General features: G+C 29.3%; 1 protein-coding gene across 7 annotated transcripts; it reads left to right on the top strand.

Annotated features, from left to right (window-relative positions):
• Window positions 1-38: 38 nt before the first annotated feature.
• Window positions 39-27,980, top strand: LOC142326383 (E3 ubiquitin-protein ligase MARCHF6). 7 transcript variants are annotated; one of them, XM_075368850.1, is made up of 8 exons: window positions 39-190; window positions 5,631-6,031; window positions 14,116-14,361; window positions 17,156-17,471; window positions 17,638-17,765; window positions 20,499-20,774; window positions 21,908-22,252; window positions 24,006-27,980. In XM_075368850.1, the coding sequence occupies exons 2-8, from the start codon at window positions 5,642-5,644 to the stop codon at window positions 24,984-24,986; spliced, it is 2,682 nt and encodes an 893-aa protein (XP_075224965.1). In that variant the 5' UTR covers window positions 39-190; window positions 5,631-5,641; the 3' UTR covers window positions 24,987-27,980. The 7 variants fall into 7 exon arrangements, with proteins under 7 accessions (XP_075224965.1, XP_075224968.1, XP_075224962.1 ...); XM_075368853.1 differs by lacking the exon at window positions 39-190 and adding an exon at window positions 336-670 and having other exon boundaries at window positions 5,631-6,022; XM_075368847.1 differs by lacking the exon at window positions 39-190 and adding an exon at window positions 336-670.
• Window positions 27,981-27,998: the final 18 nt, after the last annotated feature.

The raw sequence follows: 27,998 nt of genomic DNA, 5'->3' as shown, positions 1-27,998 counted from the left end.
TAGCAACACCTGACATTACCGTCTTATCTACTACTCAGCTGATATTGGTAACCACGGATATGGCTTTTGGTGTTGTATGTGTAATTCTGCTTGTACGATGTGCATATTTAAGATTCAAATAAATTTTAATGTATTATTTACTTACTTTTAAAAATAAATATAATCAACAGCATTTCATTATATTCAACTGGTAATAATAATTTTTCTTTCATATAAAGTAATAATTAAAACCTAAAATTAATTGAGGGTTTTCATTTTTTTAGCCCTGTTCATTCATTTTTAATAGTAATTGTTTTATATTGTTTTTGAGTACCCATTTACCAGACGACTTCAGTCGAATTCCATCTTGAACAGTTGTGAAGTCCTTGACAGGAGGTTAAAACGTAAAAAATGATTATTTGTTATTAAAAAGATTTTTCAACTTTGACTGAACATTTTGTTTACCTTTTTAAACTTCTCAAATAGTATATAGTGTGGTGTAAGTAAAATTCTGTCATTACTTGACTTGTAAATTCGGTGTGATTTAATAACTTGCTACCTCAGGTAGAGCTCATTCGGGAGAAATCGGTAGACGTGTGTGATAATGATTATAATTACTGCGAAGATAATGGTTTTGTTTTGTTCAGAAGTTACGAATTTTCTAATTCCAGTGCAAAGTTGACAATAAACTGTAAGTTAATCTACTATATTTGCCACATTTTCAAGTAAGGAAGATGAATGAGTCGATAAGTAGGTTTATGTGATTTATATAATTAAGTTACGTTACTATTGCAGCTGCTGAGTAACAACCGAACTGGTGTTATTAACTGTTACTACCTCATAAAATGACGATGCGGATTTGTTTTCCCTGGTTTTACTTTTTTCAGTTATAGTGTAACGTGTATTTTGTATACAAAACCTTTTGTGCAAGTATTAGCCATTTGTTTTAAAACATTAATAATATTTTTCATGAAACCCTTTCTATAAATTTCATAAAAATTATTTAATTTCTGAACATTCCGGGTATTAATGAAATGCAGAATTTCTTATCAACCTGTTTTTTTCAGTTAAATATGTTTTGTAGGAATCACCATTGCTTTGTAGCAGAATATGGCCATGTCAAACCACACATAAATTTTAAATTTTCTAAATTGTTGTAAATGATTTTATTACAGTTTTTAATGTCTCAAAATTAATTTTGTTAGAGTTTTTAGTTACAGTTTTATATATGTAGTATATTTTCTTTGTCAATATTTCAAATTTATTTTCCAACTTGTCATGCTGTTGGAAAGTACTGTTAGTTTTCTCCTTACTGCAGTATAAATAGCTTATCTCTTTTTTGTTGTCACAAATTTAGTGATTATTCTGTAAGTACATATATTTTAGGTATACAGGATAAGTTAATCCTAGACAGTTAAAAAAAAATATCAATATTTGGTAGAAGTAATATTTTTTTTAGTTTGTTTACGTATGTTCTCAAGGATTTGTCAATCATATTCATTTTCCATAAATACTCTGGTAATAAATACATCTGCTGAATGAATACAGTTACTAAAAGAAAATTTCTTTGTTGGTTTACTGATTTAGCTTCCTGAGATAAAACTAATCATAATGAAGTTTTTTTGTTATAGAGTACTTTTGTACAACGTAGGATTATGTAACTTCATCATTTTAAGTTTTATTTTTATAATCATTTATGAATTATTTATTACTGTAGCATTTTACAAGTTCTCAAGAATATTGTACAATGTACCAGTTGTAAAACTTGTTTACTGAATTATTTATAGTAGAGTGAGATTAACTTGTAATGTTATAGAGACATGAAGTTTAATTGATGAAATAGCACCTGAGAGATAATTTTATTGTTAAATATTACTATTAAATTCTTATTTTTTTTGTCTCTGATTAACTTGCATTACAAATGACATAAAATAAAATTTGAGATTTTTATGTGTTACCAGTTTTAAGGTTTCTTGAATATGAAAAATTGATTATAGAAAAAGTCAACCCATTCATAAATTTAACTTTGTTATTTCATTAAAATTTGTTGTAGATTCAATATACATCTCTTTGCATTGTGATGTTTATTTTTTTAAAAAATCATGTTAATAAATTAATAAAAGATATTAGCCATAATTTAGTAAATATAAATATAATTGTTATATTATAATATTCTGTTATTAAAAGTACATTTTATTTTATCTTTAAGTTTTGACTTAATGTTTAATTTTAAAGAATTTAGTAACAAATTATAATATATGCATTTTGCTTGACCCAGGCCTTCTGAGTGAGTAGTAATTAAAACTTCTTGTCTCCATAAAAATTGCTGTGATTATTGTTGTGGTGAATCTAGTTTCATAAATCCATAATTGAGCATTTTTGTGCCCTTTGTACAGTAAGCCAGGTTGTCTTACAAAAGACTGGATTTCTGGAATGTTATTTAATATGTTTATCTTCCCATTTAACTTCAATTGTACTGCCATATATTTCATTTCTAGTTTTTATCTCTTCATTTGTTAGCCGAATCTATAAAGTTATGCACTCTTTTCAATTTCTCATATGTGAATTATTTTTTTTTAAGGTATTGTTTAAGTGAATTATTTATGTGATTTTATTTTATTATTATTTCTTTAAGATGTATATGAATAAACTGTGCACTATCATATGTTTTTTGAAAAACATTCACTGTGCAATTAAAGACACCTATTCCGAATAAGTGTCTAGGTGATTGGCATAGTGATTGTCTTTCTTAGTTTTTTTATACCATATTAGTTTGGATTATTTAGGGTATATAATTTATTTTAATCTAAAAATGTTATTTATTAGTTTTATAGTTATTTTCACTAAAAGTAATTTAACTGTTATTTATTTTTTAATTATTCTTAAATTTAATATAATACTCTTATAGTCAAGTCGGTTCAGTTTTGTTCATACGTTAGTGCATCATAATACAAGATCTAAATGTGGGAAAGTAGGTTTGGACAATGGGTTAGCATCTGAACAGCTCACAGTGACTCACAAAACTGATAACTAATCGACTAGAGTACTGATAATGTGGCATGGATTTTAACCTTGAATGTGTCACCCACTGTCTGAACTGCTTTCCAGCATTTAGATCTTGTGTTTTCCTAATCCTTAGCATATTTATTATGATATATTAAGTATGAAAAAAATTGAAACTGATCGAGTAATTGCTCAGAATTACCATCAAATGGATTTAATTGTAAATGTCGTGAAAAAGTGATGAACAAAAAAAAGAAAACTGAAAACCTAATGTTTTTATCCAACTAGTGTTAAACAATAGTGTTGAAGTTATTTGTTGTGTGTTATAGGAGATATTTTAACAGTTTGGAATATTAATGTAATTTTTCATGTAACTAAGTGTGTAGCTTTAAAGTGAAACAGTAATATTTATAAAACATGAAGTTGGAATGATTAATAAACAATTTCTTTAATTAGTGATAAAAACTCATGAAAAACCATTGAAAATGGTAGATAGCTAGAAATATATAAAAGAATGATTAAAAATGGCTTTTTTTCTTTTTTATTTAAAAATGGTTTTTGTTAAAAAAGTTAATACAAAAAATTATTTTTATTTGTGTACGGGTATTGCATAGTTTGTTGTTTGAAAAGTCATAACTTGGGAATTTTTCAAACATTTTATAAAACAAAAATTATGGTGAAGCTTGCTTGCTGTGATCGGGTGGGATAGTAAATGTATAGAAAACCTTTACTTTAAAATTTTTAACTGTGGACTTAAAGCACAAAAAATTATATGATGTTTGAGAAAAAGATGCATACTACAACAGGTAATTTTGTGGTGAAAGAATAAGGACAGGAATCATTTATTCCAAAGCAAGTACATATGTGAAGCTTTTCAAAAACATTAAAATCAAGATCCGGCTTCAATCTTAAAATGCAAATTAGATTATATGGAATCAGATATATACTTTCTAATCTGTTTTAAGTAACGTATTTAAAATAACAGATTTAGACCTAATATAAACTGTTGCACTAGAAACTGTTTAACTCCCTTCCCCCATATTGTAATTGTTCTATGACAGAACTCGATCACCTGTGATCAGTTAGTAAATATGTTCCTAAGGTACTTAACGGTTATCTGCTCGCCACATACAGTTGTAGTTTAAATCAATGTTTTAATCAAAACGTTAGTTCTTAGATGGCTCCAATTGAAATAAGAAAATAAATAAAATTATAAATATAATCTAACCGAACTTAACCTTCGCTAAGGTTAAGTTTGGTTAGATTATATTTGTAGTTTTATTTATTTATTTTCTTATTTCAATGTAGCATTTCAGTGGCGCCATCTAAGAACTAATTAACTACAGTTTGAACCCGTTGGAATGGAAAAATATGTGGCAGGGAGATAACTGATAAGTACCTAATGAGACTGGCCATTTTATACTTATCACTTGTTAATTATATGCATTATCATGATGTGTAATTTTACTCTTAATCTAACTAGTTTAATCTAACTTTTTTGTACTATAATATTGTTTTAGGTTGTATTCTACACTAAACCATCCAATAGCCTAGCTGGAAGAGATACTTGGTGGGCAGTAGGGCCTGGGCTTAAGCTTGATTTCATGTTTCTATTTTTTAATTTCATAATCTTTTTTAACCCTTTTGTTAATGAATTTTTCCAGACCATGGTGGCACTAGTCACTTTCTTTTTATTACTATGAATCAATTTTCATTTGTTAAAGATTCTCATGCAACAAACCTGTTACTGGAGATTGTTTCAATGTTTAAAAATTGTTCCTTAAATAGGTCAGGATAAACTGTCATTTTAAGTTTAATTCACAAAATAAGCATGTTTTAACTATTTAAATCGGCAAAACTAATTTAATTTCACTAAACTTTATTTAGTTTTTATATCAATAAATAAATAACTTTGATCATTGCTATACAAATTATGTATTGTTATCACAAAAAACATTAGTTTTAGAGAAAAAAGACTTAATCCTTTGTAACACATTTTAACATTGATCGTTGCAATGCCATTTTCAAACAAAAACATGTGCCACTGTGCTTTTGTCTTTTCTTGCTGCTGTACTTGAGTACTTGATTACATTTATTTCACTGGAAATCTTTAAAGAATACAACTGTCAACGGGCAGTGGGTTAAAATACTATGCAAATCAGAGGTTTGATGAAGTCTTAATTCTCTCTAGGTTTTGTTGAGTAATGCCATAAATGATTTAACTAAAAATGAAGTTATATTCAGTATATATAGTATATATTATGAAGTTATATTATTATTATTCATTTAAGCTTCAACATTGAATAGTCTTATACAGGCATGATAGGCTTGTAAAATACATTTTCAAATAAACAGTGTAGTTTCATTTAATATTCATTCTGATTTTCACAAAATATTTGTCAAATATTTTAATTTATCCAAATAAATATAAGTTCTTACAAATTAGTTTCTTTTCCCTCCCCCAGAATCACATCTAAAATGTGTATAAAAAATATTTGTTGTAAATTTCAAACATTTGTCTCCTTATTGTATTTTATTATATTTTTATATTGTATGAATATTAGTAGAATGTAAGAAATTTTTTCTCTGCATAACTATTAATTATTCAACACTTTATTATTATTCAACTGTTCATTTTTTTTTTTCAGGATAAAGAAAGATGATGGAAGATATTGGAGGTGCAGATATCTGCCGGGTATGCCGGTCAGAAGGCTCATCGGATAGACAGTTATTCCATCCATGCATATGTACTGGAAGTATTAAATGGATTCATCAGGAGTGTTTAGTACAGTGGATGAGGTACAGTCGTAAGGAGTATTGTGAATTATGTGGACATCGTTTTTCATTTACACCGATTTATTCGCCTGATATGCCTCGTCGATTACCAATTAGGGATGTTATTGGTGGTCTATTAACTAGTATTGCTACAGCAGTCAAGTATTGGCTTCATTATACATTGGTTGCACTGGCTTGGCTCGGTGTCGTACCGCTTACAGCGTGTCGTATCTATAGGTGTCTTTTTACTGGATCTGTAGACTCCGTAAGTACGGTAAGAGTCTGTCTAATTAATTTAATTTTTTTTTACGAAAATTTTTTTAGATTCAGTGATGAATATTTGTTAAAATTCGTGGAACTACAGGACAATTGTTTCATCATTACAAGCTGTCATTTATTACTAAGGGCTCATCATAGTTGTCATGAAAATTGATAAAATAATCTAGCAAGTTACTTGGTTATAATTTCTGTCAGTGATATTCATGTGTTTTTTATCATTATTTTTATCTGTTTACATGGTAGTTAATGAATACTATAAAACTGTAATAAAGCCAATTAGAATTTGTAATAGATAAATTGTGGATCATAGTTAGTCGTCAAACTGTTGTACGTATGTCTGGCTATCTTGAATATTTTTGTTGAGTTTCAATAATGCTTTATTCAACAGATATTTAACTGTTAAATACTTAATTAGACATTCCATTTGGTAACATACAGTTGTGATTTATTTGCATAATTTAATTTAATCACTTGTTAAGACTGCTATTTTGTGGTGCACCTTCAGCCACATTAAATCCAACATGATGGCATAGTTATTTTATCTGAACTTGAGTGCCCCATTTTAATGATTTACTTTAACTGTTACAATTAAATTAATAGCGATGTTCAGTTTTGGCCAGGCCTAAACTACACAAATAAAGTACGGAATTATAACAGGTTGTGTTGTCTATTAGGATACCATGAAAAAAATTCTAATATGATACAGTTTATGGAAATATTGGTTTTATTTAGGATGGAGTTATAACTACAGTATATCTACAGTCATTTCATTAATTTTCATCTGCTTCAGATTATTATGGGCTCTGTTATATTTCCATTTATTGTTATTACAAGTTATGCATGTTTAAAAAAATATACTTGTTTCAAATATTTAGTGACTTAATCTATAATCTTAATAATTGTGTTCGTCTTTTGAACAGAATTTTTTTACTATCAAAATGATTTTACTTTGATATTTCTGTAATGCGTGTATTTTTGTGTTTTAATTATAACAATTACGTTTTTTTATTGACCATCTTCAAATTTATACCTTTTGATTTCTCTCCTCTGTCAGGTTGATATGTTGAAAACTAGTACCTGTTTGTGGTTGAAAAGTTTTTTGATGTATAACATTCCAATAGGAATCTGGTTGAAAATCTTTCCCTTATTCTTGTTTTCTTCTTATAAGTTTAAGCTAAACACCTGTTCGACTTGTTCTCAAGATGTATTCTGCCTCCATTGACTGTATATTGATAATGATATAGTAATAATTACTGCATTATTGGAGTTTGTGTGGTTTGTTAGTGCAGCTGTGACTATTTATCATTTCAAGAATTATCTAGTGGATTTACAAATACCCTTCCTGAAGTCAAAGTGTTTTTACTGCGGAAAGCTGACTCTTCTAATTAAATTCAATTTAATATAGTTCTATTTTTACTGATTTTGGTTTCTGATTTTCTAAGCATCTCTTAATTAAGTAAATATGATTATTGTGAAGATTCAATTGCTGTTGCAAAAAAAAGATGTATCCAAGTTCATTGTTAAAGAATAAATTGTTAAAATTTAAGTTTATAGACTTGTTATAATTATTATTATTATTTAAGAAAAAGGGATGGAGCTTTTGTTTCATATCAGCCGTATGAGTTTTAAACAATTTGGACCCGATTTACTTAGTTTCATTCGAGTTGACATTATAGATGCTGTTGATCAAATTTTATTATTTTTAATTATATAATTTTACACTGCTCTCCTGAAAAATTTATTATCTATTTTGACTATGGTAACTATATTGTTAGTATTATCATTTAAAAATATAGTAGATTTCAAAAAGTGCAAATAATTTGTGTATTTACTTGATATAGTTTCTATTATGGTATTATTTCTGTGCAGTTCTTGTTTATTTATAAATCTTGTAACATATAAATGATAAAAGACTGTTGTAAATGAAATTTGAAATTAACTATTTATTTTTTAGGTTATTTACGTTTTATTGTTATAAAATCCCTTCTATTCGTGAAGAAAGAAAAAAACATTTATTTGATCTTTTATGTGCTCCTCCTAAGATGAATGTAGATAGCATTTCTGTTATTAATTTGAATTAGATTGTACACCTTATTCAGTTATAATTTAATCCTGATCATTGAAAATATTAAATTGTTAAATTTACCTATTACTATTATTATTCTTTTTAGACCTTTTCTGTTCTTATAACTTTTTAACCAATAATAACATTTTTTATTTTACCTTAATTTTTTTCTATTTTTTTTTTTAAACCAGTTTTTGTTTTATGAATGATGAAATTTCTTTTTTTGTTAAAAAAATTGAGATGTCTTATATACTGCAATTAAAATCCTAAGTTTTAACTTTGCCAAAAAAATAAATACAGTATTTTAAATAAATACATTTTTATTAAATTTAAATTGTTCATGGCTGTGTGCAGTTATTTTCTTATATAAAAACAATCCTTAATAGTAATATTTCTGCGCATGAAGTGATACTTGATTTGTCTGGATGGTTTAGTACAACTCATTTATTGCTTATTCAAAGTTTAATTGTACTTTTTTGGTCTGCTTTTTTTTTAAAAGAAGGTCTGTGAAAGGCAACTTAAGTAAATTTCACAGACGATTTATCAGATCTATTCAAACATTTCTTTTTTTAAATAAGATCCACAAAGAGAAACAAAATGTTTTCCTAGTGATATTTCTGTGTAATTATTATATTAAATCGATGACTGTTATAAGTATATTTCTGAATATTATATTAATCATACTAAAATGAATAGTCATCTCAAAGATAAGTTTGTGATATTTTTTTTACTGTCATGAACTACACAAATTTCAAGTAAGTCACTATACAAGTTAAACTAAACCACAGCCATCGGATATAAGTGTGGGTTCCAACAGCCAGTGTAAGCAGCAAATTTTAACTGTGTTTTAAACAGATAATGTATAATTTGTTTCGATATATTCATAGAATTTTTTTTTCTTATAAATATTTATTTAGACTCTTTAGACGAACCAGTTGTATGGTTCTAAATAATTTTTAAAAAAAACTTATTTAATGTTATGAACATATGTACATCGTGATTAAATAAAAGCAACTGCTGGTTAATTTGAGTGAAGTTGTGTCAAGTCTGGATTTTCAGTTCCTAATGTAAACCAATTGTAGTGAGTCACTGAACTAGATTATGTATTGTGGGGAACGGTTTCCTTACTGAGTTAAGGTTTTAGGAAGAATACACTGAACATTTTTCAGATATGCACGTTGCCACCTGTTTAGCTTTTAGTTTGACCCATAATAGCAAATAAGAATCCACAGTCTGTGTTAAAGTTCACCCACATTTGGAGTTATATCTTGACTCAGGCCCAACAGAAAAGTGGCTTTCTCACCACCAGAACCTGCAATATGGTACAAAAGGAGGAGTGGGTGTGGTGGCTGACACAGTCCCTCTATGGTTCCTATGGATGAAAGGTACAAAAGAGAAAGGGTAAAGGATAAGAAATATGAACCCACAGAAGGGCTGTACTCAGATCAGAATAGTTATCTTCTTTGTCCAGGATCAATAGTTTACCTATTTTGTTATTTCACTCTTATGTGTATATATATATATATATATATATATATATACACACTCATATATGTTGCTATACAACTTATTGTCACCGAATGGTTTCGATGGCACATGGCAATTACTAACCTTATGGTAGTCCTGAAAAGGGCCATTTTTGTTGTCAATTGGCTTCGACAGCTTGTTGTAATCACTAACCGTATGGTAGCCCCGAGAAGGGCTGTTGTCATTGAATGACTTTGATGGCTTGTAATTCATATCCTTGTGGTGGCCCTGAAAAGGGCCGTTTTTTGCGTTAGTTCTGGGAAGAGCTGTTGATACAGAAGCTCATCTCCTGTGAAGTCGAGGAGTTGCGGCTCATCCATTGAAATCAGACCTGGCTTTCCCTCAGCGGCAGTTGGGTCCTCACTACAGCATTGCAGTGGTGGTCCCCAGAGCCCCACAGTGTCGGGTTGGCATCGGTCGTCCTTCTCCGGTGCGGCTGAGGCAGTTCTCTCCTAGCAATCCCACACTAGGCCAGCTACTGCCGCTGAGTTTGTTGACCAGTATGATTGAAGCCCAGCAAGCTGATGTGAGAAGGTAGTGTCTGCATCCAGCAGCTCCCTCGGCAGGCCGGCCAGGCCTGGTGCTCCGGCGGGGATGTTGACATCAGCCAGGAGGTTCCACATTGAGGCGGCCAGGGTACTTCTGTCTACTTCCATCTTCTTCTTCTTCTTCTTGGTCTTCACTCTCATGCATGCTCTTTTATTGGAGCCTGAGAGTGGTGAGGCTGCAGCACCACTATGGTGGGAGAACCATGTGGTGAAAGTGATGCTTGTATTAGCACATCGTTGCTACCTTGTTCACCCGACAATATATAATTAGGCATATATGTTGTAACAATGTATATATATTTATATAATGTATAATGTATTTATTTTTATATATAATGTAATATATTTATAAAATTATATTTATATAATCTGCATTCCTTCAGAAAAAGTTTAATTACAAAAGAAATTTATATTTACTAAAAAACAGTCTAGATTATAAAGTAATGGGCTCCATGAAAATGAAATTAAAAGTAGTTAAAAATGAGTGAAGAAACTGTTTGGCATTTACTTATGTGTATATTTAAGCTAGCTTTCTTAATCTACTTTTCTTTTTTCTTGTAAAATCTAGAAATTTTTTTTCACTTTGTGTTTTAAAAAATCTGCTGAAAACCTTAAAATTTACATATAAAATGGAACATAATAGAAAAATAAATTATTTAGACATAAATATTTAAATAAACAAAAAAAATCAAATAATAACTGGAGTACATAAGAAACCTATATCAAATGAAATCATTATAAACAAGAATTCTAATCATCCTTGGTCCCAAAAATTAATATTCTTAAAAACATGATAAATAGAGCAATAAAATGCATAACGATAAACAGGAATCGTATTATAAAATAAGTAGTATAAAAAATATAGCTATAAAAAATGGATTTTGTGCGTCATTGATTGATAATAAATATAAAAAAATATAATTCTGAATTTTTCAATAACGCAAACATTACAACATTAATACCCACCTATAAATAAAAATAGTGAAAATATTTATATAAAATACTATTCTAGAAAACTTGATTGACGCATATAATGATAAAAGATAAAAACCTCGTAATCATATAATAAAACATTTAAAATATTATAATGATAAAAAAGTAAAAAAAAAAAAATATGATTCTTCTAATATTTATAAAATAAAATGCAACAGTTGCAAAAAAATATATGTTGGTAAAACGAATAGATCCTTTAAAAATAGATTTAATGAACATTTTAGATTATTAAAAAAAAAAAAATAGGTTTCTCTAATGTAGCCATCCATTTCATAAATAATAATCTTAATATAACTAGTTTAGAAAATAATTAACAAATAATCAAAAGAGTAAATATTGAACATGAAAATATTAATAAAAAATTAGAAATTTTTGAAAAATTATATATATATATATATATATATATATATATATATATATATATATAAATGTAAATTCAGCCTTATAAATCTGCAAACAGAATTTCTTTCTTACACTCTTCACTCTTATTAAAGGAACATTCTTATTAAAATTATTTAAGTTGGCATAGAAAGACAAGATATTGATAAATTAATAGTTATTGCAATACTTTTTCATTCTCTTCATTGAACAAATATTTGTTCTGAATTTTTAAATGTCTTTACATTTTTTTATCAATAAACAATTAAAAAAAATAAAAGTAAAAAGTTTTAATTTAATGTGTAAATGTAAAAAATAAGAATTATTAATAAAACATCACTGTGGGCATAGGCCCGAAAACATTTTGAACATGAGAAAGTAAAGGTAAGAGTGTTCTCTAATTCTGCACTTTATAGAGACTGAAAAAATATTATATGCAGTTATTTAACATACAGAGGAAAAAGTAAGAAAAAATCGACTATAAAAAATTTTATCTAAATAAGTTAAAAATAATTAAATAAATATGATCTGAATCTGATGTTTGAATAATTGTATACTCATATACTTTATTTATTTAAATTATATAATTAATTATTAAATATACGTAATTTCCTGCATATTAGTCTATTATCAAGCGATAAAAAAATTATGCCATTATATAGAATGTTTCACAAAAAAAAAGTAAAGTTTTAAAATATTTTCTTTTGAAAGTAAAAAAAGATCTACATAAGTGTAGGCCCAGAAAACACTGATTTCAAATTACGGTTACTGAAAAATTTCATCCTGATTTCTGCTCAAATTGTTAAATGAAGCTACATTTAAATTCTTAAGTTACAAATTATGGGCCAAAATTAATTGTTTATGTGTTTTTTGACCTGGAAAAAATGGATCTCAGAACTGTAGCTCAAGTAGTTTAAGAGAAATTTTTTATTAAATCCAAAAGCTTGGAATCAAAACACACCTTTATTTTAGTTTGATGTTTATTTACTTATAGATTGCTGATAGAGAAATAAAACTTATAACAAAGTTAATTGGAATTTAACTGTGCGAAAACTGATAGTAAAATCAACTGAAAACAAATATTTAAGAAATATGACCTTTTTCATAACAAACAAATATGAAGTAGAATGTTTTTGATATAAACATATATTTCATATACAGCACATGAGGTCTGTTCAGAAAATAACCAAACATTTTTAATTATGTGCCAAAGGAGATATTTAGTGACATGCAGTTACCAGCATTGTGTTCTGCATAACCTCCTCTATAACCACATGTTCTTGGATTGTTGCTGTCTTGTTTAGTTTTAATGTTATTGTTATTTGAGTGCAATATGTTTAAGTGTTAGTTTTGTAATGTGAGATTTTTTGATGCTTGAATTATTGTCTCAATGTTGTAGCCTAGCCTTAAACCCTGCTTTCATCTTTCATTATGATTCTTTGCATGAATGTTTCATAGTCATTGGCTTGTTCAAGTAGTTTCTGACAAACATCCAATCGATGTTCTTTCTGCTGTTCGGTCATCAAACTAAGAACAAACTTTGCTGCAACTCTTTAAATGTTTAATTTTTCAGTCAAAATGTCACGGCATGATCCATTTCAAATCCTAACCTCTTCTAAAAGTTCTCTGACAGTCGATTGGCAATTTGCATGCACTAGATTAGTGATTTTCTGTACGCGGGTGTCATCAGTTGAAATCAAAGGCTTTCTTGGTCGAGGGTCATCTTTGATGACCACTTTTAAATTGTGAAAACTATTTGTAACATTGCATATGATCCAGAGCATCATCTCTGTAAGCTTGTTTTGAAAGTTGAAACATTCTGTGAAAGTTTTACTCAGTTCATGCAAAATTTTATGTTGTATCATTTCTCCTGAAAATTGTACATTACAAAAATCACTGCTAACACTTAAACACATTGCACTCGATCAACAAAAACATGAAAACTAAACAAGATATCAACAATCCAAGAACATGTGGTTACAGAGGAGGTTATGTGAAACACAATGCTGTCAATCACATGTTACTAAATATCTTCGTGGGCGCATAATTAAAAATGTTCAGTTATTTTCTGAACAGACCTCATATTAACATATATGATTAAAATACATGAACCTCTCTCATTTGTTTTATGTGAAAAAATTAATTATTTTAAATTTAAGTTGTTAACATATTCTAAATATACTATTCAGAATATAACCAAAATGGTACAGCTGTGCTTAATGTGGACACCTATGTACATATTATATTAGTTGGCAGAAATTTCATTTGTTACTGTACTCTGGCACACATGTGTATAAATTTCATCATCTCGGCCATAACATTCTAGTTCTCTTATAAAAAAAATAATGTTAGATCGGATAAAAAACAATATTATTGATGTTTATAATTTTTTTTTTTTTTACTATGTAATAAAGTTTTAACTTATAAGTTGTATATTTGTAGTTTAAATATATAATATTTTACAATAGTTGAATTAAAAGTATAACGTGAAGTTATTTTACTGGAATAGATGTAATATCTTTTTGTTTTTAAATTATATATTAGTAATTTCTTTAAATTATTTTTCAGATACTTACACTTCCTTTAGATATGCTATCAACGGAGAACATTGCTTCAGATATATTTCAAGGTTGTTTTGTCGTCACTTGCACATTGTTTGCATTTATTGGCCTAATTTGGCTTCGTGAACAAATACTACACGGAGGAGGTCCAGATTGGTTGGAGGGTGAAGATCCTGTTCCGCCTCCTCCTCCTCCTCCTGCTCTGCTAATTCTTGAAAATAATAATGTAAATGAGCCAGCTGAGCAAAATGAGGTGAGGTATTTAGTTTAATATCTACTTATTCATTTCAAGTGGTAAACACACATTCAATTTTTTTTTTGTAGATGATTAATTTGCTTTAAAATCTTAAAGTATATGAACAGGAATATAAAATGGAATTTTAGTAACATATGAAAAATATTAACCCTGACTGGGATTCAAACCTAGTACTTTTTTTATTTATTCCACGTTAAATTTTGAAACTATACTGTTAACAGAATGTGTTTCAGTTTTATTGTGATCGTCTACTTAGGGATCAAGTTTAACATAAGTCTGTATTGATGTTATTGTCAACCAAAGTCTTTCACTTGATTTAAAAAAAGTAAAACTCAAAAATATTTCTCTCGTTAATATATCCTTAATTTTAGTATTTTGAATCCTTTCACTGTACTTAAAAATATTATAGGAAGACTTAGAAAGATATAGCGTATTTTTATCATTGTACCAAAGATTTTTAAATAAAAAAAAAATAATAATAAAATTAAGTAAAAATTTCATCCAATTTTACATGTACTGCAAAAATTTCTTATCAACTGCTGGAGCAGGTTTGTAATTTGAGTAGGGGGGTTACATTCCATAATAAAATTTTAAAAAAAATTTATTTAAATTGAATGCAACTTAGTTTAGTAAGTTTTTAATACAGATGTTCAATTTAAAAAGAGGCCCCATCACTTACTTTAGTTTATAAATAATATTTTATTGTCAAACGCTTGCATAATAATTTACAGACGGTGTTGAATGTTGAAAATATCCATCCACTTCTATGAACTTGTTAACATGTTTGACCATGTTCCTGGCTTCTCTTGTTAACTGAACCCTGACTATTTTCCGAATGGCGTTAGTAATGTTTGTCTTCAATTTCTGCTTGATGTGTGGGTTGCTCCTATAAACAGTTGCTTCTTAAGCAATCCCTCAGACTTGTCAGATCAGGGGATCTTGGTGACCACAATCCCTTAGAAATAATTCTTACATGGAAAAAATCCTGTGGTAGAGCAAGCCATTGTAGAGCAAGCTGTATGGCAAGTGGGGGCTGTCCTGTTATAACCAGCAGTCACGCCCATCCTCTTGCAGTAAGGTTGTGAACTGTTGCATTATTTCTTGCTAGATTGCAGCATCCAGAGTTTTATCAAAAAACAAGGGTCCTGTTATTGGTCACCTTGAAACTGCACACCATATGCTTATTTTTTGTGCTTTTAGTAGAAATTAAAGAAAAATGTATGAGTTTTCAGTGCCCAGGGTCTGGTAGTTCCGACAACAATTAACATACCCAACAAGGTGAAATCAAGCTTTGTGAAAAACACTTGATCTAAATAAAATGCCACTGTTGCCACTAATGAAGTTCTTGAACCATTGACAGTGGTGAGCCCAATTTTTAGCATAATCAGCATTAGTTAGCTCATGGAAAACCTGCATTCGATATGGATAACATTTCAGCATCCATCTCACTGATTATTAACTAGCCTGAATAATACTTTTCACTGGTGCTTACTTTTCAGATTTCTCTCTGAATTTTCACCAACACACAACATGAGATTTCTCTAAATAAGTTTCCATCACGAATACATGTTCCCTTATTCAAAAGCCATTACTGGACATAGACTGGCAGTACTCAAATTTGCAGGCAATAATTAGTTCTACCCACTTCAGCTCCAGTTGTACTAACATCTTCCACATTATTTTAGCTATCTCACTCCAATACACGCATTTTAACAAAAATATGCATTTAGGATAAAATACTGAGTGATGGGAAAACATTTTGTATTTGAACACGTGATATTTTTTGTTTTATCATTTTTTGTCTTTGTATTCATAAAAACTAATTGTAAAATTAACAAATTTTTATACCTACATTTTAAAAAAACCTCATTTTCATAAAGAAAAATTAAATATAATTAGGTGTTTATTATCATTCAGTTGATCAGTGAATTTATGTAACTTAAGATTGTTTTACTGTAGTCAAAACCAATCATCTTGTCCTAGCTTTTCACTGAATGCAATAGTCAAATAATACATAAATATATTCTTTTTAATGTATTCAGATTTAAAGTCTTTGTGTTTAAAATAGTAGCAAGTTTTTCATTTTGATTTTAAGTTACACTATACTTTAAAAAAATATAATATAGAAAAATAATATGTCTTATATTTAAAAAAAGATAATCTAGTCTATAAAATGGAAATCTATCACTAATTCATCGTATTGTCTCCTGAACTGATGGTCCTAGGAAATGGAAATTGTACAAGGGGTTTTTCTTAGGTTTTTTGACACCACTAAGAGATATCTTTTTAAAAATTCAATCTCCAAAGGGTTGAAATATGTTGACCAATTGATGTTATTATCTAGACTCTTACACAGTAAGAATTAAAAATTTTGCACCTGTACAACTATTGACTTAACTTTTTTACTATATTATTCGAAGTTAACTGTTTGGTGGTTATTTTATCATTTAATTTTTATATGGTTCATTATTTCAGTAGAAATGATTTGAATGTAGATAAAACAAAACAATTAATATAACAAAATAACTGTTATGCCAACCTAGAATCTCAGCATTTTGTGCAGAGATCCCACCTTGAATCCCGATCAGTCACGGTATCTTTTCACGTGCTACCGATTTCCACAGAGATAATGACCATAGCTATTGAAGTCCACTCTTTCATAAAGAAAATGTATGGTTAGATCTTTAGTTCGTTTTTTATAATTAGTAATATTATTGAAAATATAGAAGTATTTTAGCAGTTACATATTATAAATTGTGGTACCTAATATCAATCAATATTATTGTTTTAGCCCATCCAAGAAGCTGCCGTTGGTGGAGAAGAGATGCCCCCTCCAGGATTGGATGCAGATGGTGTGGGTGCAGGAGCTGGAGGGGGCGATGAAGGCAATTGGAACCCTATTGAATGGGACAGAGCTGCTGAAGAATTGACATGGGAAAGATTGCTTGGTCTTGATGGATCACTTGTCTTCTTAGAACATGTATTTTGGGTCGTGTCGCTAAACACATTATTCATTCTTGTATTTGCATTTTGCCCATATCATATGGGACATTTTGCTGTAGTTAGCCTAGGCCTGAGAGAACATGCAGCTGCATCTCACTTTGAAGGTGTGTTGTCACTAAGTATAATATGTTTATAAAATTTTGTTTCATTAATTTCAAGGGATTGATCATAACCTGCTTTAATTTTTATCCAGATGCTTAGAATCTTTTCCACTGTACGTGAATTAAATGTCTTCTTGTGAATTACATTTTTTTTTTTGTTTCATTTCAGGCTTGGTCACTACATTATGTGGTTATTGTGCGATTGGACTTGCTCTATTAGTACTGCATTCTTTAGCAGAATTATTCAAGTTAACAAAACCACAACGCCTTTTAGGCCTGTGCTATGTTGTTGTTAAGGTTAGTATTATTGAGTTTAGTAAGTAGCTATTCAGTTTAAATTATTTTTCCATTCTAAAGTCGATGTAGATATTAGCGCTCACTCTTGTACACATGCTTGCAAATAAAAGATTTTAAAGTATAAATAAGAGTTAATTTAATTAGTACAAAGGTACATAAAATATAAACAGGATTTTTTTTTTTTAATTTATTAAAAAATAAAAGGCAAATACAATTTATTTTTCTGCATAGTTTCCTGCTTTAGAAATACATTTTTCCCAACGAAGGAAGGTTTTTTATCGCAGCATCTGTAAGCTTCTATACTACACCAAATTAAAATTTTTTACAAAAATAAAAATTTTTAAAGAATTTGGTTTAAAAAAAAAAAATGAATTTACTAGTGTTGGGATTTGCGAAATAATGTACTGACTATGGTGCTTGGTAAGTTTATATCCTAAGACTGCTATCTTGAGTTTTACATAAAACCAGTTACAGTAACTCAGTACATCAAAAAATGTTACTAACAGCAATGAATAATTATACGTTATTTATTCATTATGAAACAAATTACTTATATATAAAAAGAGCATATAAAACAAACTCTTTTGCTTAGTGGATGTTTAACTCAGAACATCCCATTATTAATCTACTTGAACTTTGATATTTGCATAACAGAGTTTCACAAATCATCTTATTAATACTTATACTAATACGGAATTGGCCAATCCGAAATTAATTCTAGTTATAATTTTGAACATAATTTATCATTATTACAAGTAACATTTTTAGTAGTTCTTTAATAAATAGTCGACGGATTAGTACTATTGTAATGGATCCATTGAAGTATTTTTGCGGATAGGCCTTTAATAATAGTTTTCATACCTGTATCCAGAATAAAACATAAATTGCAAACCTCCTGAACAGTTTTCCAAACAAAGTCACTGCACTCAAGCTCACACCGATGAATCCGAACACAAACTGCATCTTTCGATGGTCTCCCATTCTAACTCCTACCACCATTCCTGAGAATTATTCAGTCTATGTGAGTGCGTGTACACACACTAATGTAACGCTTTCTGTGAGAAAGGTTTGTTCCCATTGCGAGCATGATGTCATACTATAATAAAATTTTATTTTTAGCAAGAGTGTGCGATAAGAATTCAGTCATAATAGTTTATTCTTATCTAATTATGCCATGATTATCCACAATCAGTCTTCTCTGAATAAATCCATTTAACCTCGCATTTTAAAACTGTCATTGACAAAATGACAAAATTTATAATGGTTAAACATCATAGAATGAAGCTGGTTGCGTCAGGAGCCAATTGCGCATGAATCCCTCTATGCCCTTGTCATCTTCAAATCGTTGCCCTCCTAGAGCTTCTTTAAGCAATCCAAACAAATGAAAATCACAGGATGATAGGTCTGGGCAGTAGAATGATCAAGTTGAGTCCTAGTATATTTCTTCTAGTTTTGAAACCGTTAGAGGTGCAGTATGGGGCCTGGCATTGTTGTGAGGGAGGATGGTCTCGTCTTTTGCGGCAATATGCAGTTTTCACCTCATTCAACAGCTTGCAGTAGTAAGCAGCATTGATTGTGTATCGCTCATGCAAAAAATCAATGAACAACATGCCTCACTGGTGAAAAAAAAACGGTTGAAAGAATCTTGTCTGCTGACAGTCAAGTCTTTGCTTTTACTTGGGCAGTCCCCCTTTCCATCCAGCACTCCATACTTGCTTGTTTCAACTGGGGAGTGTAGTGGTAGATCCACATTTCATCACAGAAGACAATCCGACTCAAAAATGCACACCTTTTGCAAACCTTGCTGTAAGCCTCTGACAGACTTCCAAACAATCTCAACTTCTGCTCTGCAGTCAAAAGATGAGAGACGCCATCTGGTATACACTTTACGGAACGGTAGGTTGTTTGTGATTATCACTTGACAGCTCCCGTAACTTACTCTGACTTGTTCTACAATTTCGGATACTCTCACCTGTCGATCGTCTTTAAGAATGTCTTGAACCGTGTGAATATTTTCATCTGTAATGCTGGTATGAGGGTGGTGATAGTTTCCTAATTGTCCACTTGTTTTTGCCCTTCCTTGAACTCATTATGCCAGGCAAACACATCAGTCCTTGACAATGTTTGGTCCCCAAACTGTGCTGTCAATCTCTGGAAAATTTCTGTCGCTTGAACTCCTTTATGAGCAAGAAATTTTATAATTATGTGTTGTGCAGTGGTTGTGCATGTGTTGCTCCGACATTGTGAGCGTTACTGAAGAATTGGTTGGGAGTGTGGAATGGCCAGCTCTTTCCACTCCTAATGGCCCCACCCAAGCATACTAGAAGCGCAGGCCCATTCCTACCAACCGTAGATGCTCAGGAACAAAAATCCCACTTATATTTGATTTACTCTTGTAATTCAATTTTATTTTGTTATGAAATTGTGATTTTAAAGCACGTTGCAAGAATAAGTTTAAAATTGTTATTATTATTTTCTTAATTGGATGATCAATTCACCACATTGCATGGGCAATTTGTGTTTGAAAAATCCCATCCAACGCTGGTTGGGATTGAAACCTGGCACCTTCCAGATAAAATAGGCTTTCGTTCCATTACTGAAGTCAGCAAGCAATTAGTGGTTTAAAAAATAAATTATTAGGTACAGTGTGTAAGAATACATAATTGTTAGAGGTCCTGAAAATATTAAATCGACTAGTTTTTAAGAATTTTTGTCATACATTGTTTTTTTTAGGTTTCACTATTATCAGTGGTGGAGATTGGTGTGCTACCATTAATATGTGGTTGGTGGCTGGATATTTGTTCATTGTCAATGTTTGATGCTACGTTAAGAGATAGAGAAACAAGTTTTCGTGCGGCTCCTGGTACGTCAATGTTCATTCATTGGGTCTGCGGAATGGTATATGTTTATTATTTTGCCTCCTTTATATTACTTCTGCGGGAAGTTATAAGGCCGGGTGTACTGTGGTTTTTAAGAAATTTAAATGATCCTGACTTCAGTCCGATTCAGGTAATTTTTATGTATTTAATGTTTTTGTATATTCAAATTATTAAAAATCTAATTATTACCTAATACATGAACCGTACATATTATTATTAACCATTTTAAGGATATTAATATATCTAAAAAAATTGCATCCTAACAGCAGAATATCTTGTTTTTTTTCTTTTCTTTATGTTAAGCACTTTTGTAGAGACCTCTGCTTCATCAAAATATATATAGAAGTATAAATACAAAAAAGTAATTGAAATTTTATGCTGCTTGTCATTCGTTGATAATTTTAGCTCCACAAGAGCTATCCAATGTAAAGTAGTAGTGGGATATTATGTAAACTTTTCTGTTAGTGGAGAATTCTGCTAAAACTGAATTAAATACTGCGTATAGTAAATCTCAGCTCACCTGGAATTTGCTATTATTATCTCACACTGAATGGACTTTCATTGTATTTAGTTACCTTAGTTCAGAGGTAAAACCGTTTAATTTTGATATTCTCATGTTTTGCCCTGACAAATAAAAACATTTTCTATTGGAAAATGATTAGAATTAATAAATATTATAATAATTTTTACTATTTTCAACTTTGTGCAGAAAATAACATGAAATCACTTCCTCCAAACTCTCCTAGATATAAATGGTATGGAATGTTTATTGTTTTTGAGAATGGTAATGACCTTTTCACAATTCATTGTTTTTTGTCAGATTACTTATACTTTCAGATAAGGAACTCTACAGACATCATAAAAACAGCAAGTAACACTTTTAATAGAAATATATAGTCTATTCTTCATCCTCTTGCACAATAAAGTAGATCATATAGCAATTCTGCAAACTCTGTGGAAATTTGCTTTGATAGTTATCAAAGTCCTCGATTCAATTTATATTTGAGATCTTTGTTTGACTGAGCTTTCTTTTCAGAGCCGCTAGTCTTAATGGTTTGTAAGCTTATAATAAAACAATTCAAGTTGTTTAGCTGTTAATAAGCGTACTAAAATTATAAAGTAACTGATCATTTGTAGAGAGTGATTACTTACTTGAATTGTCAGGTTATGAATCTGTTTACGCTTTGCAGTTGATTAGCGGGTTCCGTTCATCAACCGCAGTTTTTTTTTGTTGTTTATGCTACTGGTAATTTTTTTTTCCAGGAAATGATTCATTTACCAATAATAAGACATGTAAGACGATTATTAGCATCAGCAGTAATATTTGGTTCAGCAGTACTACTGATGTTATGGCTACCTGTACGTTTACTGAGAACTTTGTGGCCTACATTCTTACCTTACACTGTAGCACTTCATGCTGAAGCCCAAGTTAATGAATTGTCATTGGAATTATTACTTCTGCAAGTTATCTTACCTACATTACTCGAACAGAGTCACACTCGTACTTGGCTGAAGGCTGTTGTCAGGGCATGGTGTCGAGCTGTCTCTTGGATTCTTGATCTGAAGTCGTATTTACTCGGTGATGAAACAGAAGTTACAGCACCCCAGGTAAATCTTTTTATGCTTATTTTAAATGGTAAATGCAGTCTGAAAATTAATTAAAGCATCTACAGATTAAAATTTATTTTTTATCATTAAACTTGTTTAAAATGTAGTTTAAGGAATAAGAAAAATTTGGAATAAATTTCTAATCTTTTGCTCGAAGCAAAGTTTAACAGAAATAAATCTTTGTAATTGTTCGTTAAGAAAATATAGAACGTACGCGAATGTTGTATCAGTAACTTCGAACAAATGTTGTGCTTGTAAAAACATTCCATAACAACATTAAGCGATTTCCATTTACTGATATAAGTCATGAAACTGACATGATTACTGATTCCAGTCATGAAATCAATTTCCAGACATTAGAAGAAAATCATATTTACAAACTTAAAAACTTTATACAACATTGCAAGGTTAACGTTAAAAGGACAACATTCAAATATGTTGAAAATTATGAAAAGTAAAGAAAAACAATTTAATAAATGAACAAAGACAATTCGACTATGTCTTACATGAAAGTTTTTCTGACTTAAAGTAAACCCAGCAGTAACATAACTGATACCAGAGTGGAAAAAGCAACACCTGTCACTGACAGTGCCAATAAACATGACTGAAATTGTTATGACAATTTTTTAAAAATTGTTACTTTAAGATAGATTTGCTTTAGACCATAAAAAATTAATTACGTACAAAATTTGCCATCAATTTTCAAAAACAAAATAATTAAAATTAATTAATCTTATTTACCTGACTTAGGACTTCCTCTATGCCTTAGATATTTAAAAATATTTTAATACATATTTTTTTTTAATTCATGTGAGCAAAACTTTTTTTTCTCAGTTATGAAGCTGGTAATGTTGACTTATCTATTTATAATGAATGCTGTGCTATGACTGCATCAAGGATGAAACGCAAACAGCCATGTGTTTTCTTTTTTGAGGGAGAGTTACTTTCCACTATGTTTGGTTTCAGAGTGATCTACAGTTGTTCTTTGTGACTCTCATTTATGATACTTCATTTTCTCGATTTGTAACAAATTGTATTTGTGTGTGCCTGTAATTGATGCACGGAACAGAAAATACAGACAGCTTCTATTAAATTTTTCTGTGATTAAATCAATTTTAATTTGGCCGATTATTATCTTGAATCATTTGGTTAACGACTTTGAAATTATATTGGCTTTTAAAGTGGAAGACATGTTTGAATGCTCCTCATCATGTTAAGAAATTAGTTAATTTAATAATCGGTTCACTTTTAATTTATTCTGCGGGATATCTAGAAACAAACCAATTCTTGATTTTGCTCTCCACAATACTCCCTCCGGTTGAAGAAAACAAATCACTCTTGTATTTCCTGCTCAATGGAGAAAGTTAACAGAGTATGCGGTACCAAAGTTAAACAATTAAACAACATTTTGATTATAATTAGACCCTGTTAGTTTATACATAATATCAGAGAAATCATTTTTAATTGCTTTATAATTGGGAATGCAAAAAAAATCCTTTTACCATTCATTTTCCCTCATAATAATCAAAACAGTGTAATAACATGATTAAATTAAGAAATAAAAATTAAGTAGTATAAACATTAATCATTATTTAACACTGTTAATGTGATTACTACTTTTCTTCATCCATTAAGAGTTGTTGTCAGCACTTATTGATCAGGAATGTGAGCAGTTTATGTTTTAAAGAGTAAAAGTAAGTATCATCTGAATTAGGAAATACTGTTTTTTTCTGAAGTGAAATTATTTTTGCAGGTAGAGGTAGGAAATGACAATGCAGCTGGTGGTGATTTAGGTGCTGCTCATCAAGCATTATTACATCGTGCCGGACCAACAGGATTTCAGCCATACACACGGCCCCATCTGTTTCCCGCAAGGATAGCAGGATTACTCATATTCGTCTGCATATCGTTGGTTACTGCTAGTTTAATCACTCTTACAGTTCCTGTATGGTTGGGTAGAAAGGTTATGGCATTATGGCCGGTAGGCCCTCCCGGACCCGGTTCAGCACCTCCATCCGCTCCTGTTCATGAACTATACACTGCTTCGTGCGGTACATATTTATGTTGGTTAGCAGCAAGAGCTGTTGCTTTATTGTTAAGCTGGCTTCCCCAAGGAAGAGCCGCTGTAACTGAACGTTTGTGGAAATGGTGTATCGTCGGAGCTAAATCTGCTGTTGCATTTTCAGTACTTCTCGGTTTAATACCCCTGCTTTTCGGTTTGTTGTTAGAGTTAGTCGTAGTGGTACCGTTACGGGTTCCATTAGATCAAACACCGGTGTTATGGGTCTGGCAGGATTGGGCTTTAGGAGTACTTTACACTAAAATCGCTTGCGCTATCACTATGATGGGCCCCGATTGCGCTCTTAGGAGAGCGATCGAAAGAGCATACAGGAACGGCATACGAGCGATGGATCTCGGTTTGATTTTGTATGAACTGTCCGCCCCTGTAATAGCTTGCCTAAGTCTTGCTCTTGCTGTACCCTATGCAGTCACGCACACATTTATACCGTTTGTTGTTACAAGTCCCCACATGAGAAACGTAGTAGGACGGAGAATTTATCCATTCTTATTGTTAATTTCATTGATAATTGGTATCATCACGTTCCAAATCCATCAATTCGCTAAACTATATGAGCACATAAAGAACGACAAGTACCTTGTCGGAAGGAGACTTGTTAATTATCATCATAAATCGACATCAACAATCTCATCATCAACAATCCAGAATAATTAATTATATAATATGCACTGTAAATACCATTAAATAGTTTCATTATTTCGAACAACAGTATGTTATTAATAAAAAACGGACACCTCTTACAATATTTATATTATTTTATTTGTAAATAATATTTCTCCTTTTATTTTTAAGCATTATCGGTTTAATTATTATTCAGATTAATTATGTAATAATGGTTTTACATTATTGAATAATTTACCTGTTTGTAAAAAGTATTAAAGAAGCGGTTACAAAAATAAATAATAGCTTTTTTTTAATATATTCTACTATTTGTTAGAAATTAATGAATTTCAGATGTGATAAAATAGAGGTGTTTAACTTATTTTTAATTTCTGTAAATTTTTTTTGAGAAAATTGTTTGAAAAGGTGTAAAAAGTTTTATTTTCTGAATCATTACTAATTTATTGTTATAACAATAATAGTAGTCCTTATTAATATGAATAAATAATATTTATAAAATGTGTTTTAAAGCTATTTAATATTTAATCATCTGTATTATTATTGTCATTTTTTTCATGCAGGTCTAGGATTTAATATTTATTTGTGTAAACGGTGACAACATACATATACTTATATAAATTACATTATTAAATGTGAAATAATTAACATATAATTAAATTATTTATATCAATCATGTCATTTGTAGTTATTTACTTTTTTGTGATTAATTTAATTGTAATAGTATTATTGTACAATGAATATATGATAATCACTTATTTTGGGGTTCCCATAAGAATCCCAAATTCTAGTATTATATTACTGTCAAAAAACTAAAAGTTAATAATATAACTATAGACTTTTACTTATAATGTAAAAGCCTTGATTTTCAAGTAGAGTTATATTTGTTTTGAATTTTTAAACTGTATTATTTTTTTAAATTAATATTTGCTTATAATTAAAGTATAACTATGTGTGTCATTCGTTGTATTATTAATTAAAATTATTATTACAATAATAACTATGTATAGAAATCATTAGGAAGAATATAAAATTATTTTTTTTTTTAATATATACAACTTTGCTTTTTTTTTATTAATTAAAAGAGGTTATGTTTACTTATTGCATTTAAAAAGAAAAAGTTATAGCTGCTTCTGATAGTTTTTATAAATTAATTTAAGAATTTTTTGCAAAAAAATACACAGTGAGACCTGTTTACAATACTAGTCATCTGGTTTTAAAAAAAAACTAAATAAATAAAATACTGGTAACTTAATTATTTTCTAGAAAAATCTTTGTTTTTATCATCTTTATAAATTTCTTCCATTTTCTCTCAACAAGTATGAAAATTTACGTACCTTTTGAGAAAGGAATATACTGTTTGAGATTTGAAAGAAAGAAAAAAAAATTTGATAAATTGTTACGTGCTGATAAATCTAATCTCTGTTTAATTGATTATTTACAAAACTGAAGCTTTTCACTTATGATATTTTTTACTTCATTACTTCTATAATTAAAACATTTGAAAAAAATTATCTAACAAAGAAAAAAGGAACTGCTGTTCAGTATTTTTATTCACATAAAATGTAATGACTACCTATTATAGGAACAATAAGATCAAAATAATCACTTAATTATTGCACACAATTAAACAGTGATGTTGAGAATCTGTGATAAACACTGAAATCATAACCATAAATTGCTTCAAAAATTTAGTCGAGAATTAATTGAATTTGATTCCACAGCAAAAAGCTTTACTGAATCAACGGGATGACTTATTTTCCCCATTGATTATGGTCATTGCAAAAGAACCATGACTTCATTTTATGAACCATAGTCTATTCAGTGATAGTAGAGAAATATTTTCTAATATCCCTTTGTGGACTTAAGCCTACCGTCTTTGTTCAATTGTTGTTTGCTGCTGCCATAAAATTGCTTTTATAAGTACAGATATTCACAAAACAGTAATTAAATTATATTTTTGTTTGATTCAAAAAATTACACTTCCATGCTGTGTGAAATTAATTAGTTTTTTTTAAATTATTTTATTTTTCTGTTTTGAGTTTTTTAATAGCAGTAAGGTATAAAATTTTCTCTCTATACCTAAAAATATAGCGCATGAAATAAATTCTGATTACTTTTGCATAAGATGATGTTTATATTCCACTGTGAAAAATGTAGACATTTTTTGTTTACTTTGTTTTTATGCTTAAAATGAATGACTTAAAAATGAAATAAAAGATATGGTTTAATAATTTAAGACATGTAAAACCAGTTGATCTGATGAGATTAACTACTAAAACATGTTTCACTTGTGTATAAAAATATTTTTATTTATCCGCTTGAGTAATCAGTCAAATTAATTTCATGATTACTTACAATATTAAAAGTATATTTTTAATATATATTTAATTTAATATATTTACTGAAAGATAATAAACAGATTTGTTTTTTAGATTAAAAAAAACTATATTGCACATCTATTTTATTTAATTTCATCAATATTTTTATTTTTTACCAAATAATGGTATTTGTTACACAAATAGTATATCTTTCTCGATTATCATGGAAGTAAATTACACATTGTTAAACTGAACTTTTTTTAATAAAACTTCCTGGTTAACACATGTATAGTATAATAATAATATGATAATGTATTAAAACTGCAAACTTTGTCTTTATGCATAAACTAAATTTATAATTTAAAATTTTATATTCCATTTTTTGGAATAATCTGCAACGTTTTAATGAAATTCAGAAATATTTATAATTCTTTTTTTGTTATAAACATTTAATAGTATTACAACTGCTGATCATGTTTAAAGTTTATATATAAATTTTTGTGTACTTTTTCAAAAAAGATTTAATACTAACTTAATAAATTATTATAATTAAAAAGGTAGGTATTGATTTTTGTGAGCATTGTTTATTATAAATATTTAGCTAATTTAATTATTGTAAAATGAACCCACTATTTCTAAAATGGAAAAAATGTAATGAAGTCTTTTTTTAAGATAAAATGAGAGGAATATATTATTTTTTTAAAATTAATTGTTGTATCTTTATTTA

Source organism: Lycorma delicatula, chromosome 6 (genome assembly GCF_047948215.1).
Source record: "Lycorma delicatula isolate Av1 chromosome 6, ASM4794821v1, whole genome shotgun sequence".
NCBI lineage: Eukaryota > Metazoa > Arthropoda > Insecta > Hemiptera > Fulgoridae > Lycorma > Lycorma delicatula.
Note: the sequence above shows the minus strand (reverse complement) of the source record. Positions and strands in the feature narration are given on the sequence as shown.